Source organism: Athene noctua, chromosome 5 (assembly GCF_965140245.1).
Source record: "Athene noctua chromosome 5, bAthNoc1.hap1.1, whole genome shotgun sequence".
In the NCBI taxonomy this organism is placed as follows: domain Eukaryota; kingdom Metazoa; phylum Chordata; class Aves; order Strigiformes; family Strigidae; genus Athene; species Athene noctua.
In genome coordinates this window covers 18,648,321-18,676,195 of record NC_134041.1, presented here as the reverse complement: position 1 = coordinate 18,676,195, position 27,875 = coordinate 18,648,321, and the positions used below count along the sequence as shown (strand labels likewise).

The 27,875-nt window shown below is 37.6% G+C and overlaps 1 protein-coding gene across 7 annotated transcripts in view; it reads left to right on the top strand.

Annotated features, from left to right (window-relative positions):
- The window catches only part of ZNF644 (zinc finger protein 644), an 81,454-nt gene extending 62,340 nt beyond the window's left edge, over nucleotides 1-19,114 (top strand). For 6 of the 7 annotated variants that reach the window (XM_074906549.1, XM_074906546.1, XM_074906548.1 and 3 more), the window contains exons 4-7: nucleotides 218-3,261; nucleotides 3,454-4,059; nucleotides 13,936-14,038; nucleotides 14,530-19,114. In XM_074906549.1, coding sequence (XP_074762650.1) covers nucleotides 249-3,261; nucleotides 3,454-4,059; nucleotides 13,936-14,038; nucleotides 14,530-14,722 — 3,915 coding nt within the window. In that variant the 5' untranslated portion in view covers nucleotides 218-248 and the 3' untranslated portion in view covers nucleotides 14,723-19,114. Of the gene's footprint in view, nucleotides 1-217; nucleotides 3,262-3,453; nucleotides 4,060-6,617; nucleotides 6,741-13,935; nucleotides 14,039-14,529 lie in introns of all 7 variants that reach the window. The other variant, XM_074906553.1, reaches the window with a different exon arrangement.
- Nucleotides 19,115-27,875: the final 8,761 nt, after the last annotated feature.

Sequence of the window (27,875 nt, the reverse complement as noted above, 5' to 3'; positions counted from 1 at the left end):
TCTATTTTTTAAAATTGTTTCATTTATTCATTTTAAATGTGTTGAATATCTTAAATAAAAAGATTATTTTTTTAAAATTAAAAAGACATTTTTAGCAAATTCAAAACATTTTTAGATTACAGTATGAAGAAAGGTGATTCTGAAGAAAACTGTAAATTAAAATGGCCATTATTTATTTCTGAGATTGTCTGATTCTTTTCTTCTTTGATTTTTTTAGTATAAATGTACTTAATGGACAGACCAGCAATATGGATGATTTAGAGATAAATGCTGAAGTCACTGGTGCTAAAGAAGAAGAAGAAATCCTATGTGATGATAATTTCATATCTGAGGAAGAGGGTGGCATTCCTAAACCACAAGAGAGTGACACATCATTTCAGAAGAACAATACGTTGACTCTGCCTGAGGAGCTCTCAAGGGACAGATCTGAAAAAGCCTTAAGTGGAGGCCAGACTTCTCTATTTATACACACTGGTGCTCCTACTGTTTCTAGTGAAAACTTTATCTTATCTAGAGGAACTGCTGTTAATGGACCAGTTTCACACTCCACCTCAACTAAGACTTCCATTATGAATAAAGGCAGTGTTTCATTAACCACTGGACAGCCAGTAGATCATCACACAGATTCCTGCTCAACTTTGACAGTGGTTCATGATCTTCAGCTGCCTGCAAAGAGTGCAACACAGAAATCAAATCAGCACCAAGTTTTATTTTTGTTACCTGATGTAGCACATGCTAAGAACCTGACTCATTCCATTAAAAATCTACCTACCTCTGCTTCAGTTGGTTGTGATTCACAGAAATCAGTAGGAAATAGTGTAGATAGCACTTTAGTAGGCCAAGTAGAAGTTTGTGAGGATGATAAAAATTTACTAGTAAAAGATGATTGTGTCGATACATTAACAGGCATTTCCTCAGGTACAGGTGGTTTCAGATCGGGATGTGATCCCAGCTGGGATCCACAAAAAGAGTTTATACAGTTTCTTATGACAAATGAAGAAACAATAGAGAAGTCTCCTATTCACTGTAAAGTAGGCTTAGAAAAAAAGCGAAAAAGGAAAATGGATGTTAGTAAAATAACACGCTATACTGAAGACTGTTTTGGTGATACCAGTTGTATTCCTAGTAAATCAAAACTATTAAATGTTGACTTCTTAGAGCAGAATGAGGAGCTACAAATAGTAGAACCACAGAAATATTCATTGAGTAAAGTAAAGCCTGAATCCACAGATGAAGAGCTTGAAGCTGTTGACGCTATCCAGCAGCTCATTTATAGTCCTACTAGTAACTGTGCAGAAGATACTTCTCCTGTTCACACTAGCACTTTTCTTTCCAATACTTTAAAAAATAAATGTGAACAGAATGATTCTGAATCTCCATCTACTTTCAGTACTGATGAACCATCATTTTATCCCTGTACAAAGTGCAATGTGAATTTTAGGGAGAAGAAACATCTGCATAGACATATGATGTACCATTTAGATGGGAACAGTCATTTCCGACATCTCAATGTCCCCAGGCCCTATGCATGTAGGGAATGTGGAAGGACATTCCGAGATCGTAATTCACTTCTTAAACATATGATAATACACCAGGAAAGAAGGCAGAAACTGATGGAAGAAATTCGTGAGCTGAAAGAACTTCAGGATGAGGGTAGGAGTGCACGGTTACAGTGCCCACAGTGTGTATTTGGTACCAATTGTCCCAAAACATTTGTGCAGCATGCAAAGACCCATGAAAAAGATAAAAGATACTATTGCTGTGAGGAATGCAATTTCATGGCTGTGACAGAAAATGAACTGGAATGCCATCGAGGGATTGCTCATGGAGCAGTAGTCAAATGTTCAATTATTGGTAGTGATGTGTCTCAGAGGAAAACACAGAAAAAGGCATCCTTGAAAGACCCATATTTAGGATCCTCAAAAAAGTCATCCACGTATATGTGTAAGATGTGTCCATTTACTACTTCAGCTAGAAGCATTTTAAAAAAACACATGGAATATTTGCACCCAGCATCATGCATTGATCCCTTTGGTAGCCATCTTAGACTAGAAAAAAGAAAAGGCAGCATAATAGAAGAATCTTTAGATTTTGGTAGCAGGACAAAACAGTTGATCAAACAATCTTCTACTTTTCCAAAGAACTCTGTTTTAAAACAGGATGTAAAAAGATCATTTGGCTCTACTTCACAGTCCAGTAACTTCGCAAAACTTCACAAGAGGCCCTACAGGATACAGAAGGCTCGGAAAAGCGTTTCACAGTCATCTGTAAGTGTGTGCAATCTAAATTCTACAAACAAGACCTTTTTGATTAGAAATAGCATTGAGCAGAAACCTAAATGTTTTCATCAAGCAGCAAAGCAGAAAGCTAGTGTGAAAACAAGCAGTAATTATTTATATAGACACAAATATGAAAACTACAGGATGATTAAAAAATCTAGTGACTCTTATCCTTTGCATTTAAAAAAGGAAGAGTCCAACTCTGTCAGTTCTTTACATTTATTTTCTTCATCAAGTAGTCCCCATAATAATTGTTTTGTCATGGATTCAAATAATCTTGATTGCAAAAGGGCAAAAGGCTGTAAAGATCGTAGGCATGTAGCTGTAAAAAGAGTGGTTAAAGAATCCAAGAGGGAAGGCTCTGTTACAGATGATTTGGATTGCTATCCAGATTTTCTGCATAAAATGACTGTTGTTGTTTTACAGAAACTTAACTCTGCTGAAAAAAAAGACAGCTATGAAACGGAGGATGAAAGTTCATGGGACAATGTTGAACTATGTGATTACACTACACAGTCTGTGGAGGATGAAACTTACAGTGATATTAATCAGGAGCATGTAAACTTATTTCCCATATTCAAAGGTAAAATGGAAGATCATGAAGCTGGTGATAAATCTTCACTTAGTTATGAGCAAAATGATGGCTTTTATTTTGAGTATTATGAAGATGCTGAGGGTAGTAACTTCCTGCATGATTTGCATGATCCTCAGAATTTAGAAAATGTGGGATCAGCATTGCCAAAGCATAATTCAGTTTTCCATTGGACTGATTTGTCGCTTGAAAAGAAGTCCTGTCCATACTGTCCAGCAACCTTTGAAACAGGTGTTGGATTGTCCAATCATGTCAGAGGACATCTTCACAGAGCTGGACTAAGCTATGAAGCCCGTCATGTTGTTTCACCAGAACAGATAGCTACAAGTGACAAAATGCAGCATTTTAAAAGAACTGGAACAGGAACTCCTGTTAAACGTGTTAGAAAAGGTAAGTTGTTTTTTTGGGGGGGTTGGGTTTTGGGTTTTGTTTTTTTTTAAATTTGGGTATAAAGGTACAAAGGTATTTACTGAGTACTAAACAAGACTTGCTTTATCTTGTTATAAAGTCTCTCTTGTGATTTGCTATTATAATGTTTGACTATATAATTGTCAAAAAACATGATAATTATTTTCTTTGTAGCGATTGAGAAATCTGAGACTTCCTCTGAGCATACATGTCAGCTCTGTGGAGGCTGGTTCGATACTAAAATTGGATTGTCTAATCATGTGCGAGGACACCTGAAGAGGCTTGGCAAAACCAAGTGGGACGCACACAAGTCTCCAATCTGTGTTCTGAATGAGATGATGCAAAATGAAGAGAAGTATGAAAAAATCCTAAAGGCTTTGAACAGTCGCCGCATTATTCCCAGACCGTTTGTTGCTCAGAAATTTGCATCAAATGATGACTTTTTATCTCAGAATGTTATACCTCTTGAAGCATACCATAATGGCCTAAAGACTGAAGATACATCTGTGTCTGCATCAGAGGAAGAAGGGCTGAGTTTCCTAAATGAATGTGATGAAACAAAAGCAGTACTACATGATGAAAAAAAAAATCAGTCACTTACACTGATAGAACTCCTGAAAAATAAGAGGTTAGGAGAAGAAAGGAATCCTGATATTTCTCCTCAAAAGATTCATAATCAAACAGCAAGAAAGAGGTTTGTTCAGAAATGTGTTCTTCCATTAAATGAAGACAGTCCATTGATGTATCAGCCACAAAAAATGGACTTGACTATGCAGTCAGGTAAGAAGATGTTTCTAGCTGTCTTGACAACATTTCCAAAGAATCCTTTAATTCATAGAAAATGTACAAGTGCAGAGTATTTTATTTGGGCTTCTGTTCATTTAATTCTTGTTTCAGTTCCAGAGAACACTGGCTGCGAGATGTAGCACAGAAAATCTTTCTGACATGTTTTCCTAAAGTAAAAAAAACCCTCAACAGCACTGAGAGGTTTTTGCATGGAACATAGTTCCTGTTCTGTATATGACTGGGCAAACAAATTCAAAGTGGACACAAAATGAGCCTCAGTAAGGAAGAAGATACATCCTGCAATAGCAAGTTGAAGTGTCCATGCATATTTGGTAGACTAACAGTTCTGAAATGTTTGGGCTTGTAAGCCTGTTTCTGGGCATTAAAAGAACTGGTTTGGGAACTACCATTTACATCTTTTGAGGTTTGTGCAAAGCAGCAATTGCTTAAACTAACAGAACTGTTGATACCATTATAAATGCATAATATTCCAAATTAGTGAATCATTGTCAAGTAATGATGATGGGTTTAGGCAAACATACTCTTAGAACATAGAATAATTCTTGTTTGTTTCAAATTTGCGGCTGTTGTGAGAAACTGATGCTTGCTTAGGGCCTGTCTGTCCTGAGTGAAGACCTGTGCTGGTTCAAGCTTTGTCGGAATACAGTTGTAGCCAGCAGGTTTCTAATGCACAGCCCCTGACCAATGCGGACAGTGATTGCCCCTCCACTGAGAATTGTGCTAATGAAACAATTCTATAATCAACTTCCTAGATACTCTGTATACTAACAGAGCAGGTTTTTAGAGTGATGTTTTTAACCTACTTGTCACATAAGAGTTACTTCTAGTCTTGGGGAATTCTTACAACATCCTTTTAATGTGTATGTAGAGCTTGCATTTACCCGTTTCTTGTTTGGACACCACCTTATAATGCTGCAGGATTCTTTAGATCGAGGATCTTATTTTTATATCCCTGACTTTTTTTGGTTCTGTTGGTTTTCTTGTTATTACCCAGTGCAGGTTAGTAAAACTGGCAGTGCCTAGTACTTTTTCACCTATATTCTTGTCTTCCTTTAAACAAATGAAAACAACAACAATCCAATGTGTTCAGAAGTTCTTTTAAGGGACTACAAATGTGTGGCAATCAATTTCTTAACAAAGGTGGCTTTCTAAAATGATGTAGCAGAGGTGGAATGCAATTACATTTAATGTCTTCTGGACATCCGTGGTTGTCCTTTAAGACAGGAGATTGCTTAATAAAGGGAGTGTGTCTTTGACAGGCTTAATGATTTGAAAAACAATGCTAAAGGAATAGCTTGCCAAACCTGACATTGTGTATTGCTTTCTGTTTAATATTTACCGCTGAATACTAGGTAGCACCTCTTTGGTTGTGATGAACAACCAGGTAAAAATAAACATATGCTTGCAGAGTACTAACAGTTATGAATGAGGCCCTATAATTATCTGTGGCTGAGGTAACAGAATATGACAACTAACGCACTGTGCCAGTTGAGTTATTAAGAAAATATTTAACATTAAGTTGAAATTCTTCTGTTTTTCCTTAAAAGGCAAATATTTCTAATTCTGGTTTTAGTTTTTAAAAAGGTTTTTACCAACCAGGTGTTCTTCTTCTGTACCTTGCCTGACAAAACAGCATGTCTTCTGTGGGCTGCTGGAGAATAGGATTCTTTCTTTCCTGCAAACCAGAGGCTTTCCAGCTGAGTAGTTTTAGCTTTTTCGTTTATTCTTCTAATAATCTGTTAGTAGAGAACTTGAAATATTAGTTGACCAAAACAATACATCTTTTGTGAAATGGAGGGAGAAACATGGTGAAGTTGAGCAGGGGATAAGTTATAATGGTTTCTTTCTCTGGTAAGTGAGGAGTTCAGTATTGTTTCACTGTTTTCTTGTGATGAATAGCATGTTGCTTTGTTGATCATTTATTTAGCACAAAGATTTTAGCAAAAAACTTCAAATCATTAACTTTCATTATCAATTGCGCATCTAAAGTAATGAACAGAAAATGCACTGAACAAAATGTTTTGTCTAACAGCTGTTCAGTGGTGTGTTTTACCACCTTTTTCTCCGAGCCTTCAACAGCAGCCTAATTTAGTATTGAGCTCTTCAGTCTTATGGGTAAAACACTTTTAATTATCACTTCGTCAACTAGACTTTTTAAATTCTCTTTATTAGAAATGTTACAAGCTCTGAAATTTCTCAACAGAATTGTGCTATTCAAATTGCAGGATTGTATTTTGGGATTAGACCTTCATAATGTGGAGATCTGTAGGAACTTGATAGTAGGTATTAAATGCAGAGTAGCCTAATGGGCTCAAGTTGCCTCCTTTCTGTTCTTTTTCAAATAACATGGTTTGGCTTAAAGCACTACATGGAAAACTAATAACAGTTAACTTGGATCCTTATACTAAACAATTGCGTCAATGCAGTGAATATATTTTAAACCATCTTTATTGCAGAAAACTTTTTACAACGCTTTGAGAATTTCATTTTTTGAAGAGAGAACTGGATTATAGTTTTCTTTTGAATGATAGGTATGCCTGTGAAGCTTAGAACGTGTGTGCATTGCAATACGACGTTTACAAGTGCTGTTAGCCTGTCCAACCACTTACGCGCTTATGCACGAAAGAAGAGTGCTGGACTTTTGACTGGGACAGGTATGTTTTGTTACAGATGTAAAAAGCAAGTCTGTCTATGATACATTTTCCTCATCAGACTGGACAAAAGCATATGTTAATTGGAAGTAATTTTGAAGCTTCTGCTGGTAAACAATTTATTTGCCATAAAACTTCAGCAACTTGTAAGAAAAGGAATGTTGCTGTTGTCCACTCTTGTGTCTGATTTTCATTCTTACTCATTTATTTTGGACCCAACACTTAAGGTATGTAAGCAAAACTAAGAGATGGTCACTTAAATTCATTCTCCTACAATATCACAACTTCCAAACCAACTAGTTGGCCTTCTAATGATGTGTTTAAAAGTACCTCAAAAAGGAGAAGGGGAAGAAAAAAATAAATTAAAAAACCACAACAAACCAACAAGTAATTTTTACAGTCTAGTACTTATAATTACAAAGAATACTGTAGTTAAAATAGGAAAAGGAAGTAATTTTACAGTTTGTGTATTTCTAACAACATATTGTACGTAGTTGGTTTCATTTCTTGTTTGGATCACAACCCAAAAACTGCCTGGCCTGCCATTGAGTGAGTGTAATACCGCATTTGGCACTGCTGTTAGTGTTTTTTATTAAAACACACTTCATTTTGAAATTCCTCTAATATACCGTATTTTGACTTGTTTCCAGAGACCTGCAGTTTGCTTGGCTGTCAGCAGTTTCTAAGTTTACTTGGATTATTGCTGAAATTAGTGGGACTCAGTATGATCAACAGCAAATTGGGGAGCAGAGATGGAACATAGGAAAATTTGGAGATCTGAAGTCTGGAATATTCAGTGATTAAGAAGGGAAACCACCAGTTTTCTGGTGTACAGACTTTTACATAATGCTTTGGAAAAATGCATAAATTTTTTTATTATTTTTTTTAATCTGCAGAAGGCTAAAAGAAATATTTTTACAAAGTGGGCCTGTGGCTGCCAGGTCTTATGTTATACTAAGTGCTATAACAAAGTAGATTTAGAAGAAAGTCAGCAGATGCAGTAATACCCAGTATGTAGGAGTGTATGCCTTTAGTTAGTGATTCTGAAAATTTTCATGTTTACTCAGTACAGAGATGATGATGCTGGACTTCATTTACCACTGCTGTGATTTGATATTAGCCCTGTGTTGAGTTACTTCACTTGTATACCTATTGGTGAAATATTTTTCAATATCTGTGTTTTTAAATTACATGTTGAAATCTTAACAGTAATTCAGTGGAGGAGATACTGTGACAAACAGGATAGTACACAGAGATTGGGTCCTGGACAAGGTCCTTGTACCTCAGCTTCATTTTTACTAAATGGCAAAAGTGAAGGTAGCTTTCAGGCATTTTTGTTTATTTTCTTTAAGAAATGTATTTTGCTAGTGAAGTAGTAGATTACTCATCAGAACAGTTGCCACTTTCTTTAAAAGAACTGAAAGAAAACTCCTGAGTTTTCTTGAGGTCATTGAACCTGGAAGTTTGTTTAAAATCAGGTTAGAAACAAAGCTTTAAAAGTTAGAAACAAAACTTTTTTTAAAAATCTTTTTATCTCAAAAGCTGGAGCTGAGCCAGATAAATAGCCTGTACTGTGTGAATAAAAGCCTTTCACTGAAACCAATAACTTAGGCTTAAATTCTACCTGTAACATTATGCAGCCACTGTATATTTGTATTATCTTATTACCATTAAAACTGTTGTAAATGTGAAGTTTTTAAACTTTGCTATTGACTTTTCATTTGAGCAAGCTCAATGCAAGGCTTGTAGACCAGATGATATGCTTTTACACAGTGGTTTTATTTGATATTCCACTTTATATTAGAGGTTTTGTAAAGACAGTTATTTTAATGCAAGATTTCACTAGCACACACTAGTTTTAAACTTTGTTATGAGTGTTGCTCTTGGGGAGATCTCAGTTTTTCGTATTAAAAAATTGTTGTGGTTGAGAGCAATTTTGAAATGTCTTCAATTTGGTTTCAGCCTGGAACCTGCATGGAGACAGTGAGGATACATTTATACAGGTTCCTACTTCTGTATTCACAAAGCCTTTCTTATATCTTCTAAAGTAAAGGTCACTACCAAAAAGAAATCACCTTGGTTGAATATCTGTCTCAGTTTCTTGCTGTAAATACAAAATTGCATGTAAACATAAATGCCGTAATTCTTTTATTTGGCAGCTGTTATCTAGGCATTTCTGTTTAGTAAGAGAGTAATATCTGCATGTCACCAAAGTGAGACCTTTCCTAGTGCTACATTAGCTTACATACTAGTCTTCTGCTCAGTTTTTCAGTTTGTCTGCATATGTTTTTGATATTGACTATTATCACACTGCTTTTCTAGCAGATGCCCTGTGCTTTCAGTCAGTAATTTGATCGCATTTAGTTAAATCTTACCTTTTTTTTTTTTTTTCAAATGCAACTTGACAGTTTTAGCAGTATAATAGACTTAGTTAATCATAATGGTAAATTTTAAGATGAACTCAAAAAAACATCCTAGAAGTGAAACTTTCTAGGCTGTTGGCTGTCCAAGGTTAGTGTTTGTTAAACTTAGTTTGTGCCTATAGTTATGCAGTATGGTTCCACTGTATAGCAAATGCCAGTCTAGGTTCATTTGGATAGTTACTTGATTTTGTATTAGTGCTTGCTTTGTGGTCTTCAGATGTCTGACTGGAACATGGGTTTTTGTTATGCAGTCCAGTTTTGAACAATGTAATGATTTAATTGCTCATCTTGAGTAAATGCTAATTTCCTTTTATACCTGTTTTGGTGAATAGCAATACATTAGTGTTTATCAGAGCATGTGGCAAACCTGCTCCTTTCTTCTGATTAGAGCATTGGACAGACCTATGCAAAATCTTCAAAATGCATCTCACTCTTCTTGATACACTTGTATATCCAGCTTCCTTCCTTTTCTTCTCTCTAGGCCTCTCTTCTCTCCCAAAGTCTCTTTATATTCTGTTGCACCCTGGCTTTTTACATCTTCTCTTCGCTGACTCTTCACATACTCAGTCTCTTCTTACCAACTGTCATCTTCTGGGAATCACCACTCTCTTCTCTGGTCTTTCCTTCTGTAGATGGAGACTGCTTTTTCAGAAGTTTGAGAGAGATCAATAAAATACAGAGCAAGGAGTCTGGCCTTTGAGCCAACAGTAGGACTGAGGTAGCAGTTCAAGCAGCCACTATACTTTCAAATGATTTCTAATACTGCTTTGTCAAAATTATGGCTTCAGGAAGTTTACTGTGGAAGCATATGCGGCTACAACAATAATCTTGAGATCCACTGGCTTTGTGTGTCTTTATTTTGTTCTCTTACAGTTATAACTGATCAACCGGCACTATGAGCTAATTTTTAGTATTCTATAAAATCCTTTAGGGAACAAATTACTGGAGGGCTTTTTTTTTAAATGCAGTAATGATGAGGATAGCTAGCAAGTGATTGAATTTGAAAAAATAGTGAATAAATATGTAAGAAAGATAAGGGGGTTTTTTTACTTTTTAATTGGCAGTGTTTTTAAATGGTTAATTAGATCCACTTATGCATGCAATTATTCAACTTGTGCTAGTGTACATACACCAAACACTTATGACAAAAGTAATGAAGTCTGAATAAAAACACAACTTCAGTCTTCCTGAAATGAGAAGTGTTCCATGTTGGAGGACATCAAGAAGTGGAGCAGGCAAATTAGCATAAATGCACTTCAGTTGTGAACTTCAGACCGAATGTCGTGGCATGAAGGACCTCTAATTGTGACTTTCTAATTCCGTGTTGTCTTAGGCATGCTCATTTTAGCCTCTCATCTCCATATGCTTGTATTATTTCTTCATAAGCAGTCACAGAGGTAAAGAAGGTTTTTATATGCAGCTTTTTTACGTAGCATATATTTTTCTGTAGAGTGTGCTCTGAAATTGAACTTGAGTGCCTCAGGGAGTTTCCTTCAAAGTTTGATTGTCTTTTGTTTTAGATGGGTTGTTTCTCTCTCATGCTGTATCATAGGTTTGATGAAGTGGTATAATTGGTTGTTTGCATAAAAATTTTTGGAATAGCAACTAGAAACACCAGGTGGCCAAACTTGATGGAAGGAGGATTCTTCCAAAAAGAATTCAGCCTTTATGGAGAATGATGATAGTTTGGGAGTTGTGATAGCCACAAAGTAGGCATTAACAGTAGGTAGTTCCTGCCTCTCTCTGGCAATTTGCTGCAATTTCCATGCAGCTTACTAGGGCTAAACTATCCTTGGTCTCTTCCTGAAAGTGCTAAAAGCATAGTTTCTGAGGAGGTCATGCTTTGTTACAGTAAAGGCATTGGAAGAACAGTAACTGTGTTTTGGTCAGAACATGGCTATGCTTTCTTATGGGTGAGGCAATGGTGTGACTTGATGCTTGCAAAGCACTTGTAAGAATCATATCAATAGAGTACTTAAGTGTGTGTATGTGACTTCATTTAAACTTGTTTCTAGATAGACAAAAATGAAATTAATGTGACAGTTACTGGTACAATTATTTGATAACCGGTGTTGAAATTATGGTTTTCAATCAGCTTTACCCAGATGTTAGTCTTTCTCCACTTCCTGCTTCACTGGAGTAACTTCAGAATGTACTTGTGCTGCTTTGTGCACCCTAAAATGTGAAGGAATATGTTCACTAGATCAAAAGACAAAGGGAACAAAAAATGCGTCTTGCAGAACACAGGTTTAGTATTCTTAGTATTTTCTATCTTTTGTAACAACAGCTATCTTGCTTGGGCAAATCTACTTCCAATCTTAGGTAAATTACTCTGAGAATGCGTTGAGTGATCAGAATTTTTTTTCTTGATGTCTTTTACTGTGGTATTTTCTGTTCTTTGTTTTGTAATTTCTCTATCTAGAGCCTCCATCATAAATGGCTCGGAGAAGATGCCTATTCTTTTGTTTTCCTTGTTTTCTCATTGTTCTTGGAAAAGCTACCTTTCAAGGAAGTAGAAGCTACCTCTCCTGGTACATTATGGCCGTTTCTGTTTGTGTTGCTGTCTATTTGATTGCACAGTAGTTCAGAGGGGTTTTTTTCTTAGAAGATTACACACTCAAAACAATTAGGTTTCAGGAACTGTTGCAGAAGACCAATTTAGGTCTGCTAAGAAAGTGAAAGCTCTCTGAAACACTTGGAATGTGTGTGGGTAAAATCAAATACATTGATGGGAGTGAATGTCTTAAGTTTGCCAACATGAAGGAAATAAACTAGTTCTTGTTTCCAATGCATGTAGGCTTCTCTAGAAGGAGACTACTGTCTACTGCTTTATTTTTTTTAACTCGTATCAACTGACATCAACTAACTGACATCAGATGCAACTCAGGTGTGTTTGCATTTGGATAATACTGACTTCTGTTTCCCTCCTTCTCGTGATGTTCTGTAAAATCAGCAATGGCAAAGTGCTTGCTGTAATAACTGCTTCAGATAAGTTGCCCTTTGTGCAAATAATTCTCTTCAGAGCACGGGTGTCTGGGCTTCAGTATTTTATCTTACATTTCTGGTGATGTTGTTACTGATGGTGCGGTATGTAAAATATTTATATTACTTTGTAGTTCCTACAGCCTGAAAGATAGTTAGCTTTTTTCTTCCTAACTGTATGAAGAATATGCTTTTGATGAGAGAATAAAGCACTGAGAACCCCTTAACTTCTGGAAAAGTGAATAGGTATCTTGGCCATTTCTATTGTTCTCTCCCCCGCCACCTTGGGTTACTGCCTTTATATCCAGACTTTTGTTGCTGCTATCAGATAAAATGCTGTTGAGCCTCATCTTCCTAATGATGGCTTGACCCAGGGTCCAAAGGAAGTCTCTTTAGGTTGGTATCTGCTTTCTACTTGTTTGATTAGTTCTCTGGTACCTTCAAACCTCGGAAGAATCATTCTAATTTTTCTACATACTGTAGGAATCTTTAAATCTGGAGATGGAACTGGGAAATGTCTGGTGTATCTACAAGTTAAAAGTTTGGCTACAGGGTAAAAGCTTGAGAGGTGCTCATTTGGAGGACATAAGAATAATGAAGGATGCAATCAAGACTGTGTGTTCTTTATATCAGTATGTTTTGCCTCCCCAGATGATGTCTTATGCTTCAGAATGCTAAGAAGTTTATTCTTCTGTTTTGTGTTACAGGAGTCAAAACTTAAGTGTAATAATTTTTTTAATTTTACTGTTAAGATGCTTCAGTAGCATAGCATTATGCCTTTTTGGTGTCAAGAACAGCACTTGTTACTGTCTCTCAGGTTTCTGTGGAGTTTTAGTGTCAGTGTCTTGTGTTTTGGAATACAGTGTAGCTAGATACACTTCTCAGTTCAAGCAGTCCCAGACTTCTTGTTTTTTCTTGAGCTTTATCAGCTGTTCTCAGTATAACAATATTGACTCAGTTTAATCCCCTCATCCCGCAACTTTGGCTGCTACTTTGAATCTCCAGGTTTTGTTCCAGATTCGTGTTACATCTCTTTATGGGAAGTACAGACCTCAGTGCTAACTGAACTCATTTGCTATGCATCTCCTGTTCACACACATTATTTTAATACATAGTTTCAAATGCTTAGACTGAATTTTAAAAGTGGCCTTGCCATCCCTTGTTCATTGTCCTAATACCAGCTCCCACTGGTGCCAAGGATTGATATGCGATTTTTGTAAAACATATTAGAATTCAGTCAGGAGTGAGGGGAAAGCTTCATTTGAAATTCTTAGAATAAAAGGACACTTTTGCTTTATGTTAAAAACAGGTGTTTTATTCAAACTAGAAATTCTTGATTTTATTAGCTGAAAGCTACAACTTTGTGAAGTTGTAACTTGGTTGAACATGAGTGATCTTATGATGATACTTGAACTACAAAACAAGTTCCAAGATTTTGAGAGTGTTTTATGCATGAAAGGGAATTTCTAGTGGTGCTTTGCTTCTGTATAATTCTGCCATAGGTTAGTAGGTGCTTGCTGATACTAAAACAACAGTTTAATGCTGAATGTCAATTATCTAGTCTTTTAAAGAGCAAGCACTGTGCTAAACTAAAAAACTAAGCTTCATGTGTTTTGCCAGTAAAATTCTTAGAGCCTACTGTCATTGTTTTGGATTTAGATTATGAGTAAATGTAGAATAACAAGGAGGTAGATGTCTTTTCACTATTACTATAGGAGATGCTAACTATAAATATCTCTGGTTAACAGTCACTGAAGTATCACTTTCACGTATGGAAATTTCTCTCTTCTTAGCTTTAGATTGTAAGCAAAAGAAGTCAAGGTCAAGATCTGGAAGCAAGAAAAAAATGCTGCCATTACCTCATAGTGCTGATGAAGTTTACATACTCAGATGCAGGTACATAGGGTTATTTTAAATTGAAAGAACATGTTCTTAAGAGCTTGCTAATTTTACTCCTAAAGTTTAAGATTGTATCCTGTAAATGTGTTTGTGATTAAATTGAATTAGTAAGGGGGGGTGGGGGGTGGAAGCAGTTGCCTATAACAAGAGGGCTTGGATCAGTCATACTCAGGTATTAGATTGCCAACCGTTTCTCTAGCTAAAATCTTACTGGTCATGTCTGAGTAATACTCTGTCCTTCAAAGAAACCTTACGTAAAAACAGCAGATTTTTGTTGCTAGTGTTAAAGTGTAAGAGTGTAAGGTGTATAAACTGCATATGTTTTGTGCTCACAGTTAATAAAAATGAACTCAGTTACTAAGGTTTCCAGCTAAAATATGTAGAAACAAACTTCACGAAAATTAAGACTTTCCACTTAATGTCTTTAGTTTATAATTTTTCAGTAGAACTAGATATATCTTGATGGAATAATTTTAATATTTGCATAGGTTTTGTGGTCTGGTCTTTCGAGGACCTTTGTCTGTTCAAGAAGACTGGATAAAGCACTTGCAGCGACACATTGTCAACGCAAATCTTCCACGGACTGGAGCTGGCATGGTTGAAGTCACATCACTACTCAAAAAGCCTGCTTCAATTACTGAAACTTCATTTTCTTTACTGATGGCAGAAGCAGCATCATAGAACAAGGAAAAATTTTGAATTTTAATTGGATGTAAATTTGAAATACTTTGTCATTTTTTAAAATAAATCGCTACACTAAATTATGTTTATAAATGCTAAAGACAGAAAAATAGAGGAAGTGAATTGCAGTAACATCAAAATAAATTGAATACTTAACAGTTACAGTAAGTAGTCTTTATATTTTATATAGGGTGGAAGATGTGTTTTTAAGGTTTATTATGTTTTTGTCAGTTACTGTGTTCACTATCAATACAAGACCATTACATGTATGGCAGCCATTTTTAAATTGTTGCACATGGGTACTTAAAAGGCAGATTTTAATAAAACAAAGAAACCATGTTCTCTTCAGTGTTACCCAAATCAAGGCTCTCTTTATTCCAAAAAGAATTACATAGTAAAATAAGATATTATTATATTTTGTTTGTATGTATGTAGTGTTTTGTATAATACCAAGAACTGCTAATACAATTTACTCAACTTAGGGCATTAAATATCATGTACTTCATAGTTCAAGAGACTGTTTCATTCAAATAGGGCAATTAGTACTATTCTATCTAGGTGTGTAAGTGTTTTTTTTAAATCACATGAGGCTTTTTGTACTAAAAAGTGGAGGGAAACTTGTTTAAACAAATTTCTAAGATAAATATGTACATAATACTGGAAATTTATGGTAAGGAAATATTCTTTACTTCAGTTGCATTTCTCACTGACAATAAAGTGGTGCATCCATGCTACCTCCTACTTGTCAACAAAGATGGTATTTACCCTTATGTTTTTGTATCATAGTAGATTCAATCCAACTTTCTTTATTACAAAGCATCTTTTTGTTAACAAGTTTGTTTCTTTATGATGATTTACTTCAAGTCTGACTTGCTTACAGAAGTTTGCCTCTCTACTATTTTATTTAACACTGTAGAAATGTACTAATAAGCATTGCTCACTACACGGTTAGAGTAGACTTTTCATTTATAATTCTGTTTAAAAGATTGATCAATTTAGAAAATTGAACACAGATTGAAATGTTTCTACATATGAAGAGAATGTTTACAACTTAAATTTTAGAGCTTGTTTTGGATGTGATTATATGTATGAAAACTGTAACACTATGCTCATGCTAAGGACCTACTTACAGAATTACTGAAATAAATGTGCTGTGAGGATGGAAATATGGTGCAGGTGTCTTGGTCATGATGAATTGTGTTTGTTCATTCAAACTGTCTTCAGAACATGATTTTTGTTTAAATCAAATCAGATTCCTCTACAAATCAATTTTGTATGCAAGTAACATTTCATTTTACTCATATAGGGTAACAGATACTGTAGTTAAGCCAAGGATATGCATTGATATTTTCTTTATATGTAAATAAAGTTAAAAGCAGTTAAAACAAGAGGAGTATTTTGGTAGAGTATATACATACCTCACTGCCAGTGAAATTGCTTTCCTATGGTATATCTCCTTACCAGAAAAATCTCTAAATAAAAAGGTTTAAAGAAAATCTAAATGTCTATAATGTGAAGCATTTATTTGCATTGTGTGAATTAAGTTTGTGAAATTGATTTGTCTTGCTTGAGATTAGAATCTTCTCATGATCTTAAGTAAAAGTACATTTACTTGCAATAAACTGACTTGTTCACAGATGCATTACATTTGATTGGTGGAAAATACAAATAAATGTCTGTCTTCCTGTATGTGTGCAATTCAGAGTTAACACATGAGGCTTGTTAACATTCTGATATTATAGATAGGCTAAAAATGCACAGCGTGCAGGACACAGTCCTGAGACAAGGCCATCCTAGCTCTGTCAAGGCTATCATTAAATTAGTGCTATCAGGTGTTTTGCTATAAAAGTTGCTACAGGTAACTTTAGCTTTATTGTCAAAATTTATTCCCGTTTTTTAAAAAACAAAACAAAACTAGAAAATCTACATCAGTACATTTAAAGGCTGGATATAAAATACTCAGAGATTTTAGGAAAGATTGCTGGGATGTTGAAGTTTATTGCAGACAAATTATGTGTATGCAGACTTAACAAATTTCTAAATTTGTGGATGATTGTGGGATTTTTTTTATATGCTGTGAAAATGGAAGATATACAGCAATGTGTTGCAACAGAAGAGAGAAGTGATCAAATCACCTTGAATGTTTATAATGCTTTAATAGAGTGCTTGTTTACCCTTCTCACCAAAAAAGGTGCTTGTGAGAGCATCATATTTTGTGGCTGTTTAACAGATGAAAAAATCAAGTGCAAATGATATTTATCTAGTATTGTTAAGAATGCTTGTAAGGTGAAGCCATACCGTGCGGAAATTCGCAGTAGCAAATACTAGGTTCATAATAATAAAAAAATAGTTAATTCTATTTAATTCATTAAACCCCAATAGTGAGCTGCTTTGTGTAACACTAAAACGCAAGGTTATATCTTAAGAGCAGGGAGCTCTAGGCCTGATTAGTTTCCAAAAATAGTTTCTCTTGGTGAGGAGCAGCAATTTTCAGTGACAGGCTTTCTGAGTGGGTGCACAAGGAGCTGTGTGCCCTGCTTGCATCAGATCCTTGACAATATAGTTTGAAATATATAAAGAAGTGGTAGAACTCTTCTGATTATTAAATTAATTGTTTATGTGGTTGATACGGACTGAGTGATTTTAAAAAAAAATAAAAAATTTGAGTACCCTTAAGCTTTCTTTAGCCTCTAGTCCTCAAGTAGGGCTATTTGTGTTCTTGGTTTCTGCTGTTTGGCAATACAGATCTTCTGTCCCTACCTATGAGGAGATATAAATCCCCCTTTCCAGAGTTACAGGTATTCTAAATAATCTGGTAGAACAGAGTTAATTAAATCAGTCACTTTGTTATATGAATCTCATGTTTTGAGATGTGTGGCTTGAGAGGCTCTATGGCAGTCTGTGCTGGACTTTCAGAACTGCACATACAAGCACGAGTGTTAGTCTGTTCACATTGGCTAGATTGCTTTGGGGTAGAGGCTGCAGAGGCATAGTCATTTTTGTTTGGTTGATTTTGGTTCCTTATCATAATCTCAGTTGTTTCTGGAGTTACCCTAGTTTCTGGTAAAGGTCTCTTAAGTAGCAGCCTTTGAAAAATTTCGAAGGAATTTTCAGAATGTTTAGAGAAGTCTGGGAAATTGTCGAAGACCACCCCCCCGCATTCTGTAAGATGATTGCCTGTATCCCCTAGTCCCAGTGATACTGTCAGATCATCTTAAAAAGTGAAAACTCTGCATTCATTGACAGGTCTTTGCAGGACCTTGGAAAGATAATTTTAAAGTGCCTGTGGTAGCTGCTGCCAAGTGGTAGTGTGTTCAGGCTCCATACATGGAAAATGGGAGATGGAGGCAAGTGGATAACAAATGTTGGCTCACAAAGCTCCCTGGGCATTTACTCCTGTTGGCCATATACTGCTTCATATATTGATCATGTGAATTGTCTTAGGTGGACTGTTCCCACAAGCTGAGGTGGTCCAGCTCTGCCCACAGATCCACCTTCTGCTTCCCCAGGGCTCACCTTACCCAGCCAGGATGTGAGCTGCTGAGAATCTTCTTGATGGGAGAAAAAGCACAGACCAGGCAATAGTTAACACTAGCCACTGCGGAGGGAGAGCGAGCACCTAATGTGCCAAAGATGGGGATTCTAACAGTTGGGAGTTATGTCCTGGGCCAGACTTTCTGTGTTTGAGCTATGTGCCTCTTCAAAGTCCTACCGTTTCAGCCACACTCAGGGAAATCACCAAGGTCTTTGAGGTAAGTAGATCACAGGAGGAACGTGAGTCATGAACTGGGGCTCAGAGATGTGCATCCATCCAGAGTTTCAAAAGGTCAGTGTCACAGGACTGAGGTGGGGAGATCTGCAAAGCTATTTTGACTCCAGTGCTTTCTCTGGGCCAGTTTTGGTTGTAGATTTCCTGCATGTCACTAGTGCATTAGAGAGGGGTTATTAAAATTCTACCTGATTCTGAAAACCTACAGAAGACAAATGTCTGAACAAATGTGGAAAGATTAACAGTGAATAACAAGTACTTGCTTTTAACTAAATGGTAAGGACTGTGAACAAAGCCTGTTTAGTTGACCGCTGGTGAACAGACCTTTCCATTTTTTATCACAGTAGTTAATGGCCTGGATACTTAAACACCAGTTTCATATTTAAAAAAAAAAAAAAAAAAAATTGGTTTATATAGTTTTGACTTTGTTTTTAAAAAGATCTTTTTAGGGTGGTACTTCTTTCAAAAAGCTGACTGCATTATGATTTCAGATATTTCAATCCACCATGCTTTGTAGGTGCTGTTGCCTGACACATGGGTAGCAATTTTGATGTAATGGAAACATATGGCCATAGCGCCAGGTCTGTAATCTCTTGCAATAAAATGTTCTTTTTTAAATACTGCAGGCTTCTTGGTGTTCTTCCCATTGTTCGGAGGTGAGCTGCACAGCATGTGTCACTTAAACTGGGACTTCCATCTGAACCTGAATAGTTTAATTGCAAGGCAAAGAGGGCAGTTTTGCTGGCAGTAACCTGAAAGTTCACAGGTGAGGTAGGGAGAGGTTATTTACACTCCCTTATTGGAGGCCAAGAGTGACAACTGGTGGTGGAGGGAACATCACTAGAGCCAGGGGCCCAGATCTGAAGCCAAATCGCAAACAACAGCTTTCACTTGTGCATATCCTCCCACTTCTCATTCCACACAATCTAGTCTTGCTGATGCTTGCTTTCCCAAGTAGAAGCAGTTTTTCCCTACAGAGCTAGTTGTGCTGTGGCTTCCACGTGTACCTGGACCCAGAGTACTCTGAAAAAAACAACAGTCTACAGGGTGCTCGGCAATTCCCTACAGTCTCCTGCTGCAGCATGAAAGGATTCATTGCTATGCCACAACTGTTCACATACACACTGTAAGACCAAAAATGCAGAGGTTGATCAAAATTAGCATAAATGTGTTGGGGTGGTGGGTTTTTTTGTTTGCTTGCTTGTTTAAGCAAGGGGGGTTGCCTCCACACTCTTGCTAGGCTTGATGCTCTGCCACTGCTCATCTTCATTACTAGTTGCACTATAGGCTGATAAACTTGTATTTTAAAAAGCAAAACAAAAAATCCCTCTAACTTTAGTGCCCTATTCCCCTATTAAGATTTGAACATGTCAGCTAACAGCCTTTTTGTAAAACTTCTTAGTAATACTAAAGTACATCAAGTAGAAAAACGCTGTGGTCCAAGTAGCTGGGATGTGTCTGCAGGGGTGTGGGTGCAGTGCTTTCCGTTTGGGGAAGCAATTCTGGCTGCCTTAGCTCAAGTGCCAGAATGGAAGGTAGGAGGGTGTGTGTGGGGTGTCACTGGTTCCGAAGATGGTTTGCACATGTTGCATTGAAGACTGACATGCTCTTATTTTGGCTAGAAATAAAAATTGGGATAAATACATCCCTACAGGGATGCTCTTCTCTAGGTGGAAGCAAAGTTTGTTATAAAAGTCCTGAAAGACCTTTGTCATGCAGGCTCTGCATGCTCTTTTTACTACAATGATAACCCAAGCAAATAACATCCTTAGTAACTGTGAGCCCAGAGACCTCAAAATTACAACTCTTACTGTCCAGTGGGGAAAACAGAGGGAGCCCTGGAGCCTTCTCAGAGCTTCTGAAGTGCTTGTACTATACATGTTGTATAAATTGCAACACTGTTGGTCTTTCTATCCTATATTTTTACTTAAAAGTACACTTTTAACTTATAAGATCTGAGGTTTACATACTAAGTGATGATGATGATCCCTGCTTTTTTGGCAGAAACCTGCAACATGAGACATGTTTACATGATGTTTATGGTGAGTGTTCCTAAACATAATCTACCACTTTCAAATAATCTGTTTACTGGAAACTGAAAACTTCATGTTTAAATATTTGATTATATATCTTTAAGCCAGGAGCAGCTGTGAATCATGTTTGCAGCTCTCCATGAAACTCATCCAAATCCATCCTCACTGCTGTAGCAACAAATGCTGAAGCTCTGAATCCCATTGTGCTCTTTGAAACAGCTCCAGAACAGTGACTGATAAAGCAGAATGCAAGCTAACACCATTAATCTGTGTTTTAACCAAATAAGGAATAGTGTGTCACCCAGGTACAAGTATTTCTGACAAGAAATAGTTCTTTCATCTGCCTCTTCCCTGAAAAAACAATTGTGTGAAATTAGGAGAACAAAAACAGCCTTATTTGGTTAAAGAAACAGGAAGAAAAATCTTTTAAAAACAAACAAACAAAAACCCCATAGGTTGAAACAGAAACTACAAACAGGAGAAGACAGTATAAGCCTGAGGTTGACACATGTTTTGTAGTCCCTGAAATCCAGCTGATAGCTGCGTTTGCTGTGCCTCCAAATCTTCAGGGGTGCGTTTGGGTTTCTGGCACAGAGGATCTCAGGGCAAATATTATCTTTAACTGAACAGCCAAGGAATAAGTTTTAACCCCAAACTGTTAAAAAAATAGGCAGTGACAGGGAAAAGGGGCTTTAAATCTGATTTGTTGTGTTGAAAGTCAACTGTACCCATTCCCTTTGCCATCTGGAGTACATTTACTGATGCTTTGTAAGTGCTGTATAAATCCATAGACACTTGGTCCAGTCATGAAGGAGCGTGAGCTGCTCTTCCCACATATGGCCTCAGACACAGATTTGGTACTGAAATCTGAATTTCCCAAGTTCTGTTCATGTAGGGATTATCATTCAATGCCTCCAAAAAAATCTCTCCTCTCTACTAGTTGGGATCCATCATTTTGTAACATTTTCATTAAAATAACCTCCCCTACTAAACCCAGCATTCTGTGACTGCAGCTGACCATGAGTGCTAATCAGCAACTAAAGACCCTGACCCAGAATGTGACTGTTCTTCCAGGAGCCCAAACTCATTTCTTTGCCCTCAGGCCAAGGTTCCCATCTGGGGACAGTACTTAGCTGCGTCTCACTGGGCTGCTAACCTGACCATTTTCATTATCTTCATTCCTAGCCTGGTTTGGTTTGTTTTCCCTTTCCTCAGTTTTTGCTTATATCCACATTCACTTTTCGTCTTTCATTTTTCATCTTTCTTCTTCTTTAGGACTTTATTTCACTGCTGCCTACCAGTGATAAGGCTTTTTGGGAAAAGCTGTATCACTGTGAACACAGATAGAGTACTGCTTAGTATTCTTAAAAGCATAGCTAATGGCCTGATTTCTGATTTATTTTGTATGGAGACAGTAGCTGTCTGTACCTAAACGGTGGGGAGAGGAGATGTTTAGATTTTAAAGTCACTTTGGAGGAGAAATTACACAAACCAAAAATCCCAAGTTATACAGTTAGTACCAAACCAAGACTCTGGAGTTCACTCTGCTGTTGGGAGCTGAACTCTTGATCCATGAGTTACCTTATGTAGCATGAGCCCATCTGGGACAGTGAACATTTTGTACCATCTTTCTGTTTTGTTTGCATAAAGGTGGATTTTTGGCTTTTCTTTTTTCTTCTTTTTTTTTTCTTTTTTTTTTTTCTTTTTTTCCTGACAGCCTTTCTGAAATCATGGAAATATTTAGAAAATGGAGCATTTGCTTGAACGATTTTTATGAACAAGAATCTGGTTAGCTTCTTTGAGCAAAGCAAAACAGGGATATCTATTAAAAACTGGTAAAAACATATCGGAGATAAGCATCCTAACCTATTTGCTAGAAAATTATGAATGTGATAGCATGTAATTCTTAGGAAATTAAACTATGATTTTAGATTTAGATGTAGAAATGTGCCAAGAATATGTGAGCAGCCCCCTCCACTGCCAGCAGCAAACAAAAGCAGCAACCTACAGGTTTCTGTAATTTCCTACAATATCCAGCAGCTGTCACAGAATTTCATAAAGGGTAGGGGGAAGAGAGGGAAGCCCTGCTTTCCAGTGGCTCCTGCTGTAGCACATGTTGTGTGCTGAGCTGTGAAAGTTGTATGATGATCCAGACTGTTTTCTTCATGTTACCTTAGAAATTGAAAGCAGAGGGTATGTTATGCAAGAGTATCTAGTAGGTGTGTATGATACCTGCTACTGTAGCAGCCAGATTTAGACTGCACCCATCTTCTTCCCCCCCCCCCCCCCCCCTTTTAAAGCAGTAGGTGCTTCTCTTGCTGTTGTCTTCCAGATTACAGACATCTTTCCTACCTAAACAGACTGAAAAACTCAATTCTGGCTATCTAGTGTTAGGCACTTAGCAAGTGTCCTACTCTCAGAGAGATCCCTGAATGGCCAGTGAGAGCTGGTATTCACTGTTGTCATGAGGAGCTTGTTTATCATCAGAGAAAATCTGAGCACTTTCCCTACTTTTTTTAACTTTCCCTGCATGTACTTTCTCTCACAATCTCTTTCCCCTGTCCCCAGGAAAGCATTAGTTATGCCATTTTTAACCAGAAATGTTCTCATTAGAAGCCTGTATTAATTCTAGAAGACTTGCAAAGGTGAGATTTCTTACCCCTTCTCACCCTGCAGATCTGAACTGCTTCCCTACCAAAACGTGTTCTCTGCCTGCACAGGTTAATGAGGCCCATCTCCAGTTTTGTACTTAGGAACTAAATCAAATTAAATAATAATAAATATAGCCTTTCACTGTGTTGATACTTTGCCTTGGTTAACAGTCAAAATTATTTTGATTTTACTCAACAGGGAAGCTATGAAAACAGCAAGACAGTATGAAATCATTGTGCTGTTTAGTTATGGTTAGTGCTGTAATTGGAAAATGGAGAATGGGAAAGCTATGGCCAAGGGTGGTGCTGTGGACACACCAAATGAAGCCACATCCTAGTTCTTAAGTTTTCCTGAATATGAAGTTCTCCATTAAAGTCCATGTGATCTCTGACATGATTAGTGCTGGGAACTAATTGGATAGGAGAGAGGAATTGTGTCTACTGCAAAAAAAAATATTGCTCAGAAAAAACTGGTATAACTCATCAAAAGACATCAGAAGTTGATGAAATACATGTCCTTTAAAATACCTTATTTGAGAAGATAGTAGTTGGAGAACAAGAAATGCAAAATATAGTATCTTTGAAAAACAGATGCAGCTGATGTCTGACATAGAAAAATTTATTATATTTCCACATCAGGTATTATGTAAGAAAATAGTGAAAGTGATTAAACCACTTCAGGAAGCCTTAACAGATGTATCTGCTGTTTTTAAAAATGCATGTAAACTTGAATATTTTGTTTTCTCTCTCCCACACAAAAAAGGTCATACACTATAGAATGGGAAATGCAAGATAAAAAGGAGAGAGTTATCTCACTGCAGTATTTACATTAGGATTGTGCAAGATAAGTCATTTCCCATAAAAAGGGAGGGGGAGTGAGCTGTGGAACCCACGTGTGCTGCAGCAAGGCTGGTAATTAGAATGTAGCCAGGCAAAATCACAAGGGGGTATGTAATAAAAGAAAGCTTTAATGTGATTTAAATACCATGACGGAGTTGCATTCGGTGACAGCCTGGTCACCCAGTACAGTGCGACATCCTCCTCTACAGAGATGTGCTCCTGCAAGAGGCTTCTGCACCAGCCATCTGGCTCGGCTGCAGGAGCGCTGTGCGGTGAGGGACACGTAACCCGGCGGGACACACCAACTTCGCTTTAACATAGACACAGCATCTTCTCATAACAAAAGCTTGAATATGGCCCTAATTTTACCTCATGTGGGAGTATGCCATTTAAAAGAGATTAAAACCAAAGATACAGTGTATTTTGGACACATGCCTATAAATCTCCTGCATGTACTTGTATTGCTCACAGGTGCAGTGGGTGAGGTATGTGCTGGGCAGCTTAGGCTGTGGAGAAGCATTACACTCCTGCACAAGAAAGTTGGCAAAGGTGTAACACACAGTTGCAGTTACAGAAACCCAGCAGTGCCAAGGATGCATGAGCTGGTCTTTCTTTCTCCACAGCTTCCATTTGGCAGACTACTTCTGCTTTTAAGTCCTTTAAAAAGGCACTGGTTTTCCTGTTGCCTGTGGTTTAACTGTATGGTTTTTGTCTGGTTTCTTCTCATCAGTGTGTCACTAATGGGGGGTGATATATTTGCTTCCACTTCTAAAGTTCCTGTGTCATCTACTAAATGTTCCCCAAGTCTGGTGTGGGTACATGTTGTTGTCCTTTAAAGTATAATGGATTTATTTACCTTTCACTGGTCCTCAAAGAGAGACCATCTCTAACAGCAGGCAGGGTATAGCTCCTTCTTCTGAAGTCCCAGCCCAAGCCACCCTGCACTCCTCCAGGGAAACAACTTCTTTGAGAATGGATCTCAGCCACTTCTCTCTTTGATTTTCTTGTCAACCCTTGTCTTGGCTCTGACGGGAATTGTCCCCTTACATCTCGCTCCCTCTGATAGTACCATGTTTAAAAAAATGGCTTTTTTTCCTTGCATGCCATAAATACATAGGCATAATATTGCCTGTATGTGTAAGGCTCTATCTGGGCCACACAGTTTTGTTAGTCAAAATTATTCTGTGAAGTAAACAAGTACCTGGATATAGGTATATCATTACTATAAACAGTTTCTGTAAGTTAAATGTTTTAAAATTAGATTTAATTTAAATTAAGTATTTTTTTTCAGAGGGTAGTTGGATTTTGAATTGTTCACCCATGTAAAGGACAAACTACAGGGATGAAAGGCACAATTTAAAGGCAAATGAGGTACTGGAGTTGCAGAAATCTTAACTCTTCACCTGAACAGAGAGGAATGCAATGCCCAAATATGTCAGTAAAGCAGACATTAGCTGATGCTGGAGCTCTCTAGAAAAATCAGCTCTGCTCTGAGCGCTCAGTACCAAGAACGGTTTTTCAAGCCAAATAAATTTGACTTGTGTCTTCTGCTTGCTCGTTTGCAGCACAAACAAGGCAAAAAGAAGATGTTTCCTGCTCCACATGAGCTGATTCACCATGTGAAATTCCTGAAGGCAACAAGTCATGGTCACAATTTGGGCAGTGAATTGATCACACAAGATCAATGGCCAAAAGGCTCAGCAACACCTACGCTAAGGGCTACCAACGTATTCCCTTGTGCTAAGGCAATAGTAGGCACAGCAGAGACAGGGACCTGAAATTCTGCAAGACTGACAATGCTTGCAGAGCAGAAGGTACACCAACTTGTTTGTCCTCCTCTTGTTTGTCCCAGATCCCATTTGTGAAATGAACTATTCTGGAACAAATGTGGAGCCTGGTGAAGTTTAATGGGTGGCCATGCTGCTGCTCAGAATGTGAGCTTGTTTTCCTCATTTCAGGCTGTGCTTTTTCTTTTAACCTACATTTCACTGGTTTTGTATCTTGATTTTCAAGCATAATGAATACTCTGACATGAGTAGCATCAAGAGAGGAATCAGATTAGCTCTTTAAATTCTACTGTGTGTGACCTGGAGTAAATGAGAGGGCTGACACTGAGCATGTTAGAGCTGTGTATCTCAGCTGGTGGAGATACTGGCTCTGCGTGTGCAACTGAGATGTTCAGTTATTTCTGAACAGTCGCTTATCACATTGGGTGTTACTGCTGCTGTTCTTAAAGTTGGTAGAGAACTACTTTTCAGAAGTTTTCTTTACGCTCCAAGAGGATAGAGGCAATCAATGATACAAGCATCAACTCTGAGAAAAAAAAAAAACAGGATAATCTAGAAAATTTTCAGTGATGGATAATCAGTCTCCAGGGCATTGGATTCCTAACTGCTCCGGGCTGTCAACAGGATTAAGAGAAACACATGTTTTCTTTAAATTGCAATAAAATAACTTAGAGACCTCAAGGTCCTTTCTAGCACCTGTATATAACCAGGGCAGATGAATCATTAAGAGATGATGCAGATACAGCCATTCAGATGCTGCATCTAACAGTTTCATTGGGACAGAGATTGTATCAAGCAGGCTGATGCAGGTACAGGCTCTATCTGCAACATACTGAGCAACAACTGCGGCAAAACCAGAAAGCAACAGCTGACCACCTATAACTCATTTACTGTGTTCTGCAATAAGCCTTACAGAAAAATTTATGGAGCAGATGGGCAAGAAATGTTCATGGCCTTATGTGCCTGAGACTTTTTGAAAACAGATACAAGTGAATGTATCTCAGGAATTCCTCACTGAGGCTCTTGGGCCATGTAAAAACATAAAATGGGCCTGCTGGAGAGGATTCTTGCACTTTGAAACGAAACCATCACGGACACAATTAAAAATAATACTTGTTACTCTTACAGATGTAACATTTGTTTGTCTAATATACCTTATAGAAGATCAGGATGATGTAATTAGAGCATCTGGTGCCCCAAGTGAGGCTAAATTAAGAGTGCCCCACATAGGTTTAGGAATAGGGGAGTTCTTAGCAGGGATTGTCACTAGGCAATGTAATTGTTAATGTTTTACACTTCACTCCAAAGCAGGATGCCAGTAGGGTCACACTAATGCATTGTCTGTGACTCTGTGGATGGACTCCTGGGCCATGATCCTGAATCACGACAAAACTGCATTTGAGTGCAGATGTAAGGGAGCAGCAGGAGTGGAGCTTTCCTTTCTTTCTGGATCTGTTTGCAAGGGCAGCTTGCAGTGCAGCACCAGTGCTGCTGCAAGAACCCTGCCCGGCATGCCCTGGGCCGAGGATGGGTGCAGGCCAGCGTGGGGAGCAGGATGCCAGTAAATCTGTGCCATGACTCCTCAGCACCCATGTTTCTCCTTACTGAAGAGGACTCGTGAGAACCAGATGTAGGTTTGTGGTGGGTTTAGTGTGCAGACTAGAGAAGATGGACGTGCTGGGGCCGTAGGCTTTGTGCCCGCAGCTGGGCGCACACCCTCCTTGTGCTGGGCTCCAGGCACCTGCAGGCTGGTGCTGCCTCTCTGGGCCTGAGTGTGCCTGAGTTGCTGTGGCTTCCTTTAGTGTTTGCAATTACTGTGAACCTTCATTACCAAAAAAACCTCCTTATGACTCAGAATAGCATGACACCTTGTTTTTTTCCTCTCTTGCACAATTTTGGATTAAAAATACCATGAGAAGAAAGGCTGTTACTTTTTCTGTACTATTTAATATATTTTTGATTGCTACAAAAATTAAATGAAACAATAGACATATATATATAATAATATATACACACACCCCCATTCACACATGCACTTGAAATGTAGATCATTTACAGTAGCATTTTCCCACT